The sequence below is a fragment of the Phaenicophaeus curvirostris genome, chromosome 8 (assembly GCF_032191515.1).
Source record: "Phaenicophaeus curvirostris isolate KB17595 chromosome 8, BPBGC_Pcur_1.0, whole genome shotgun sequence".
NCBI classification, from domain to species: domain Eukaryota; kingdom Metazoa; phylum Chordata; class Aves; order Cuculiformes; family Cuculidae; genus Phaenicophaeus; species Phaenicophaeus curvirostris.
This window is the reverse complement of record NC_091399.1, coordinates 29853524-29861857: the sequence shown is the minus strand read 5'-3', so window position 1 is coordinate 29861857 and position 8334 is coordinate 29853524. Positions and strand designations below refer to the sequence as shown.

Here is an 8334-nt window from a genome sequence, read left to right as displayed (position 1 = left end):
TTGCTGGCTTGTTAATGACACTTGCTGAAAAAAAAAAAAGAGCAGGTAAGAAAGTGGGGGCTGTGCCAGGCAGCTCCTCACATCCCCAGGACCCCAAAAGGGTGGGGAGGGATATCGGAGCTGGGGCATCGCTGGACACTGGCTCTTCTGCTGCGGGGAGGGGAACACCCAGGTCCAACCATGTTCCCCAAGAGCTGCAGACACGCTGAGGGAGAGATTTACCCATCTGGGCGTTGCTTCTTCCTCCTGGTCGGATGCAAATGTTTTGCGGCAGAGTTGCCTTCCACACCCTAAGGGGACTGTCAGGTTCAAGACACCTTGCCCAAATTCCCCTCCAGCCTTTGCTGGAGAAAGAAAGAGGCACCTCCTTCCACCCCTTCTCATAGCAGGATTTGAATAACCAGGTGTGAGCATCAACCTTCCTCGTTAATGCGTTTGATAATTGACCCAGCGTTCATTCCTGTGGGAAGGCAGTGTGCCCAAGTACAGCGCTCTGTGAGGAGAGGCCGTGCTCGGCTGCTCCTCCACACCCTGAGAGCCTAGAGCCTTACCTGCCACCATGCCTGCCCGCTGCCTCCTCCTGGGGCTGCTCCTGCTGCTGGAGCCTGCCTGCTGCCAGGAAGGTAAGTGCAGGGAGCTGCCTGTCCTCCTGGGGAAACTGAGGCAAGGGGGACGCGGGAAGGTGCACTGAGTCCTGGGCTGGAGGGAGCTGCTCAGTGGGGTGGCTTTGGGGACAACGGATGACTGTGAAAAAGCCTCTTGGGAAGCGAAAAATCATCCCAGGTCTTGGCCAAGCTTCAGCTCCAGCCTCACATCAGCAGGAGATGAGATTGGGTGGGCTGGGACATCTTGCCGGAGCTGGGACGTGGAGACTTTCTACCTGTTTTGCTGAAGGCTGGAACTGCTGTCTGAGGTTTATTTCTCCTGTTCACACAGAGATAAAGCAGCTCTGATTTACCTCCGGCAGGACGGTGCACCGAGACGAGTAATCTGTTTTCTTAAGGCTTTTTTTTCTTTCCTTTCTTTCTTGCTCCCATCCCCGGGCAAGCGCTGTGCTGGGTCTCTCCCTGAGCTCGCAGGTTTTCCTGTTAATCTGTAATTTTGATCATTGCCGAGGTGAGGGAGCAAGTATTTTCCTCTGCAAATTTCCCTCCCATTCCCTTCCCAAAGACTTCATACAGAAACTTCCTATGGCTAGGGCATTACTTTTAGGAAATCTGTGGAAGGACTTGTCTAATGCTAGAAGTAATAAGGAATAATTAAAACTCATCTGATGCTGTCAAAGTCCTGGAAAATTCCCTCCCCCATTCTCCTTCTGATGCCCCAGCCCTGACCGCTCTTCCTGTATTTGTTTACCGACTTGCTGAGGATTTAACAGACTGGGGTCCCCACCATCAGCAGGATTTAAGGTTTTGCTGTAGCCTGGAAAGAGAAAAAAATAAAACGTTTAATGGGGAGTCAGAGCCTGGCACAACTTCCTCAGAAAGGATAAAAGACAGGGGCAAGCTGATGCTTTCCAAGCACTCAGGAAAGATGTATCAAAAAGCAGAGCTGAGTCTTCAAACCAGCTGCTGGGTGTGGAAATGGAGTTAGAACATGTGCAAGAGCTTATATTGGCAATGGCACTTCCCTTGGTCTCTTTTGTAGCTACAGATGTGTGGACACACATCTGGGGTGCAGGTCCCACACTAATCAGTTTGGCTTGGAAGATCTTGCGGGTGGATGAGGTGCTGAGGGGCATGGTTTAGAGATTGGTGGGAATGGTTGGACTCGATGATCCGGTGGGTCTCTTCCAACCTGGTGATTCTATGATTCTATGACCTTGTTTGGGAAGGAAAACCCCCTCATTGCCACAGAGTGAAACAGAAGGGAGGTGGCAGAGCCTGAGGGACAGGTGGCCCCAGGAGGGACATCCCCGTTAAAGCATTTTTCCAGGAACACTGTCCCAGTTCCGTAGGCAAGACTCATCCCTTTGGCCACCCCTCCTGGCGGGGCAGCAAGGTGAGTTCCTGTGGGGCTCCAGCCAGGTGGTGCCCTCCAGCTCTGCCATCCACATACGCTCTGAGAAGATGCTATCAAGCTCTTGCCTCCACCTAGTTACTATTCCCCCTTTTTTAAGCCCATGCAAGTTCCCCGAGCCCATGGCAGGTATTTCAGCCTGATGTTCAGCCCAATGCACAGGCATTTGCTGTTCCCTCTACCATCCTCATCTCCCCTTGCAGCCAGGCTCTACATGGTCTCCCAAAGCCAGAACTATTTGATTTTGGTTCAGAGTTTTTTTCTTTTGGCTTTAGATGCTCTGAAATCTGGTGGAAACAGCCTTCTGAGTGAGGTTTTGCTTGCAAAAACATACCATACCTCCTGCTCAGAGGAGGTTTCCTGCCACTTATCCTCTTGCCTCATTTACTTGAAGATCACGAGATGCAAATTTTCAGTATCACTGACTTCATTCCCTGGTTGACCTTGAACTCAGTTAACCTCAGCAGAAACCTCACAGAGGGCTGGACCTGACCATCCCCTCCTAGGCTTAAGCTGGAAACCCTGGCCCTGACAGAAAAATAATCCAAAAATAATAAATAAATGTATGTGGCTGAGATAACAGCCAAGGGCAGAGTGAGGGAGGAAGCGAAGTGAGCTAAAGCTCAGCTAGGAGGCAATAGGTGTGTTCGGGGCTGAACCCATAAGGGTGGTGGGAAGCAGGGACAGGAGCATCTTTGCTCCTCAGGTAGGTCAGGAGGGGACCAAGCTCTGCTATTTCTCACTGCCAGTGCTCCTGCAGCACCCCCACCAGCAGCCTGCTGATGCGATGGGATTTAAGCTGGAATACTCTGATACAAGAGGGAATTTCCGCCTGAATTCCTCCAGCTTCAGTCTTGGCCCCGGGACTTTTCAGTAAACACGGCAAGTGTCTCAGCAAGGAGGTGGGGGAGCTGGAGGTCACTGTTCAGGGAGACTCTCCCAACCACTTGCTCAAGGATGTCACCACTTTCTGGACTTGCACAGGTGCTGAATCTGTTGACCAGGCTGACTTCACTTCCTAGAGGAAGAAAGAGCACTTTTTTGTGTTGTTTTGGTTTAGTTTTAGATAAAAGCTTGCAGCTAGAGGTCTTAACAAAGGACATTCCCCCTCCCCTTAGCCAGAGGATGGAGATGAGCACTGTCAGCAGCAGAGCGGGCGTGGAGCTGGCTGTGGATGAGGAGTCGGCACACACAGAACACGCAGCCCAACTTTATTGCCACTAGTAAAGATTATTTACTGTTTATAGCAGAGGCTTGTCTCTTGTGAGACAGAAGAAGTATTCAGCTGGTGTAAAGCTCCCAAGTCATGTTGAAGTACCAATGCACTCGTCCTGGGGCAGCTCGGCCGTGTAGGAGCCAGTGCCAGGAGCTGGGACCAAGTGGCCTGAGGCTGATGTCCGTGCAGAGGAACCTCATCTATGTGCAAAGGTTGACATTTTGATCAGTGGAAAGAGGAAAAACTGTGCCTGAATAAATAGTAATTAAATCCCAAAGGAATGTGTCTGCATGGACAAGGTCTCCTTCTGGTGCTGATGTCACAACACTTGAGAATGCATTTGACTCCTGAGTGCTGGAGGCAAGGAGCAACTGTCCCTGCAAGGACTGGGAGAAGGTTTTGTGTTCTAATCATCCTGCTCTTGAGTTCTTCCAATACCCAGGAATACATCTTGCAGCTGTTCCACCTGTGGCTTTGTCACTGCTCAGGTCTCACTAAAGAAAAATGAATCCATGAAGCTGTCCAGCCACGGGGGCAGTGGGGATGCTGTGGTCGGCCCCCAGCCACCTGCCACCACCCTCCACCCTGGCCGCTTGGCCCCTCTCCAGCCCCACCTGGCCTTTGTGCTGGAAGCTGTTGCTCTGAACTCTTCAGCCTTCAATTTCCCATCATAAATCAGTTTGCTGCTCTGGAAACTTCTTAAAGTTTCCACAGGAAACTGGAGGAGAGGGACCTGGGGGTGTTGGTTGACAGCCGACTGAACATGAGCAGAGTGCCCAGGTGGCTAAGAAGGCCAATGGCATCTTGGCTTGGATCAGAAACGGCGTGGCCAGCAGGTCCAGGGAGGTTATTCTCTCTCTGTATTCGGCACTGGTGAGACCGCTCCTCGAATCCTGTGTTCAGTTCTGGGCCCCTCACCACAAGAAGGATGTTGAGGCTCTGGAGCGAGTCCAGAGAAGAGCAACAAAGCTGGTGAAGGGGCTGGAGAACAGGCCTTATGAGGAGAGGCTCAGAGAGCTGGGGGTGTTTAGCCTGGAGGAGAGGAGGCTGAGGGGAGACCTCATTGCTCTCTACAGCTACCTGAAAGGAGGTTGTGGAGAGGAGGGTGATGGCCTCTTCTCCCAAGTGACGGGACAGGAGAGGAGGGAATGGCCTCAAGCTCCACCGGGGAGATTTAGGCTAGACATTAGGAAAAAATTCTTCACAGAAAGGGTCATTGGGCACTGGAACAGGCTGCCCAGGGAGGAGGTTGATTCACCTTCCCTGGAGGTGTTTAAGGCACGGGTGGATGAGGTGCTGAGGGGCATGGTTTAGTGTTTGATAGGAATGGTTGGACTCGATGATCCGGTGGGTCTCTTCCAACCTGGTTATTCTATGATTCTATGATTTTACTGAAATGCTGTGAGAGCGACAACCAAATTTTACACTGTCCCTGTTGCAGAGTCCTTATTTTACTTTGGAAGTTCTTGGAAAATAACCCAGGAACAACCTCTATGGCATTTGGCGATGGGGGATGAACAGTTTGCTGAAACTCCTATGCCTTCTTTCCTTTGCAACTTCGAGCAAACGTCCTTTCTCCCTCCACGTCCCTCGGCATTCCATCCTCCCATCTCAGTCACCTGTGCCCCACTGTGTATGTATATTTGTATACGTATGGGACCTCAAAGCTGCAAGGCACCATGCTCCACATGCAAACACCAGTGAAACAGCTATTATTCATACTTTATTTTGTTGCTATCACAAAGGGAAGCCTGATTGGATTAACAGCAACACACTCAGCTCAGCTTTGCAGGACTGAGCTCTTGGCTCTACGTCAGTGAAGCTGGACAGGAGAAGCTTGGCCAAGCAGATAAAGCCTGAGGATAGACTTCTAATACCCAACCTCCTTTCTTTTCTGCAGCCCGGGGCAGCCTCCAGCCTTGGTCACAGGGTGTCATAGCGGTGGTTGTGTTTCTTGTCCTGGTGGCCATCGCTTTTGCAGTCAACAGGTTCTGGTGTAAGGAGAAAGTGTAAGTATGGGAGACTCAAGGGTTGGTTTGGGTTGGGCTTAGCCACCTCTGCACGGGTCACTTCCAGCCGCTTCTGTCCCCGTGCCAGGGCTGGGAACACCGTGATCACCGCCAGGCAGGGAGAGCAAAGACTCTGTCCTGATCTCCCTGTCCTCCTATTGTTCTGGTCTCAGCTCCCTGTTACTTATTGCCAGATGTGAGCGCCCATCATCCATTCCCACTGCCCCATGCACAGGAACACCCCCAGACAGAGCACTCTGCAAGAAAGATGAGAAAGCTGTAGCATTGTGACTGGTTTACATGGGTAAACATCTCAAGGGGCTGAACTGAGGCTGGTTTCCTATGAATTTGAAGGTGCAGTTCCCTGGTGTCTTCTATGTGTGAGAAAACAAACCCAAATCAGCTTCATTTGCAAAGCGGACCAGGTCAGGTTGGGAGAAGGCACTGAGAGGAGCTGGAAGAAGAGGAAGGTAGCTGAGCCATGGCAGCGGTCTCCACCCAGAGCCCATGGCACAAACAAATGAGGTGGCCTTATTAATCAGAAAAAGGCTTTATGTGGCCAGTTACCTCTTGCCCACTGCTGCCTGAGCAAAGCCACAGGCCGTTGCTCCTGCTCAGCTGACCGAGGCTAACTGGCTAAGTTGCAGTAACTTGATCTTGAATCCTAGCCCAAAGTCAGGGGATGAAGATCAAAATTACCCTATAGCCTGATTCCCAGTTCCTCGTGCACTGGTATGCATGCTTTAAGCTGGAAGTGCTGGAGTCTTATTGTATTTGTGCATCCCTGAAAACGCTCTAGGCTGAGGAGGGGGAGCTTGGGGTGTAGTTTCATGCTCAGCAGGTTGGTTTCTGCCCCAGATGCATCTAAAGGGGAACTCTTGGGATGTGTTCAGGGCCAGTGCATAATGCAATGTGTGTATATATATATATATGTATATATTTATATGTTCTTATTTGCAACTGCAGTCTTTCCAAAGAGGAACTTCAGTCCTCAAGGAGCCCCCCAGCCTGTGGAGCAGGAGGCAGGGATGGTGTTTCCCACCTCTGCCTGTGCCCAGCTGCCTATTTCCAGCCCAGAGGCAGACGATGCTGAGAAGGGCTTGGGGGGTGTGTAGGGGGGTGGCAGCTTGTTTTAATTAATCTGGCCTCTCTTCAGAAGAGCGGGCAGTGAGGCTCAGCAGCCTGGATTGCTGCCAGCTCTGCGCTGTCACTGTGACAGCAGCTATCAGCTCAAGCCGCTGCCTATTTATGCCAGCCTGTTCCTCAGAAAAACCTCTGAAATTGCCCTTGGGCAAGTACTGGAGGAAGCAGGGATGCACACACGGTGTGGACCTGCACCCACCCTCTGCAGCTAAATATCCCTGGCACAATTAGTTCCGCGGGCTTGCTCCAGGCCCAAGATTTTAGGCTATGACTGAGGTCAAACACTCAGTCCCTTCTCTGAGCAATCCAAACTTGCATCCAAGAGGAAGCAGCTCAGCTTTGCACGCACGGATGTGCACGGACGCACCCCTCCTGCACAGTGGCTGCAGCACTGGCAGAGCCTCAGCATTTCTCTCAGCGTCAGTTGTGACTGTGGAGGACTATTTTGCAACAGATGGAAGAGGAGAAGACTGGAAAAAACAGTTAGTGAGAGAAAACAATCCCAGGTATTGACAAATGAGTCTTGCTGACTGCCAGCCCAGCACTGGGAGCACCAGTTCCAGAGAACAGAGTTTGCACTTGGCATCCGGACACAGCCTCTGCAAACTGGTCACTAAGATGTCTCTCCTCACCCACATCCTGCTGGGAAGGGGGCTGAATTGGGTGTCCGAGGCCATGATCATACATCCAGGTCCCTTATTGTCTCTGTGCTGTCCCTTACTCTTTGCCATCACCATTGCAAGCTGCTCTCTGGCACAGCCCCTCTGTTGCTCTGTCTCAGCTCCTCTCTTCCCCCCTCCAGGGACAATGTTGAGACCATGGTGAGTGTCGAGGGCAAGCAGGATGCTGTGACGTCCAATGGCCATGAAGGGAGATACGTAACTGCTGCAGCCAACTTCAGGTGAAGAACTTGCTCAGACCTCCTCCCCATGGCTCCCAGGCTCTGTTCTGTCCCCCTGGGGGCAACTCAGACATGTAGAGCCATGGTTATTCCTGCATGGTGTCTCTCATGTCCCATGCACCTGGTTTTGGGGCTTTTATCTTCTTCAGGGGCTAAGAAGCAGAGAGTGAGGGAGTATTCCCTCCTCCTCAGTCTCTCCCCATCCCCGCAGCTGATCCCCATGGTGCATCCACCACCTTGCAACCTGCTACACCACATTTTTCTTACCCTACATCAAACCTTTCAAACACAGCGCTAGCCGCCATCCCCCCCGCCCAGGGTGGCCATAGGTCACCACAGAGATGGTGACTGTTAAAACAGCCCGTACTAGAAACTAGAGCAGTTTCCAGCCCGTGCTTGGCTCTCCTCCTGTCAGGGAGATGCCCCTTGCACTCCTCACTCCTCGCTCAGTGCGTGGTGGCACCAGTAAGGTCAGGACCACGGTGCTTGTTTAGGGGAGGCTGGTCTTGCTGTGAGTGAGCTCAACGCTGTGCTTCTCCCTCCCGGTGCAGGTCCAAAGAGAACCAGCACGCCTACGAGAACACCTTGGAGCCTGAGGAGAGGGTGATCACCACTGCTATGTAGCAGGTGCCCTGGCTGGCTGTCCTCCTTCCTCTTCTCACTTTGCTTCTCGCTGTCATGATGGACATTTTGGCAGGGCCCTCTGCACCAGCATCACCCGTGTGCAGCACCATCTCTCCGTAACATCACCATCTCCTGGTCTTTTCCCATGCATAGGATGTACTTTTTTTGCTTCGGGGGCAGGTGTCCTCATGGGCATCAGCCTCCAGGAGAGGGCTGGAGGTGCCACCTCTCTTACCTGGTGGTCAGCCCACCTGGTCAATGAAGTTGATGTCCTCAGTCCCAGGTGTTGGCCGACCTGCTCCACACATGGAGGAGTCCCTGCTGGGTGCCTGGGACCTCGCCACACCCAAAGCTTCCCTCCAGGGAGCTGCTGATGAAACACCCACTCTCTTCTCCACGTTTCACCCTCTTTTTTACAACAC

At 52.2% G+C, this 8334-nt stretch overlaps 1 protein-coding gene across 1 annotated transcript; it reads left to right on the top strand.

Moving 5' to 3' along the window:
• Positions 1–406: 406 nt before the first annotated feature.
• PDZK1IP1 (PDZK1 interacting protein 1) lies at positions 407–8088 on the top strand. Its single transcript, XM_069863058.1, has 4 exons — positions 407–623; positions 5136–5244; positions 7190–7288; positions 7840–8088. The coding sequence occupies exons 1-4, from the start codon at positions 560–562 to the stop codon at positions 7910–7912; spliced, it is 345 nt and encodes a 114-aa protein (XP_069719159.1). The 5' UTR covers positions 407–559; the 3' UTR covers positions 7913–8088.
• The last annotated feature ends 246 nt before the right edge of the window (positions 8089–8334 follow it).

What these genes read in the sequence shown, in the direction of transcription:
- PDZK1IP1 (XM_069863058.1), top strand. Translation starts at nt 560, where the DNA reads ATGCCTGCCCGCTGCCTCCTCCTGGGGCTGCTCCTGCTGCTGGAGCCT. An exon ending in GCCTGCCTGCTGCCAGGAAG is followed by an intron (nt 624 to 5,135) that starts GTAAGTGCAGGG and finishes TCTTTTCTGCAG; the next exon opens with CCCGGGGCAGCCTCCAGCCT. An exon ending in ACTGCTGCAGCCAACTTCAG is followed by an intron (nt 7,289 to 7,839) that starts GTGAAGAACTTG and finishes CTCCCGGTGCAG; the next exon opens with GTCCAAAGAGAACCAGCACG.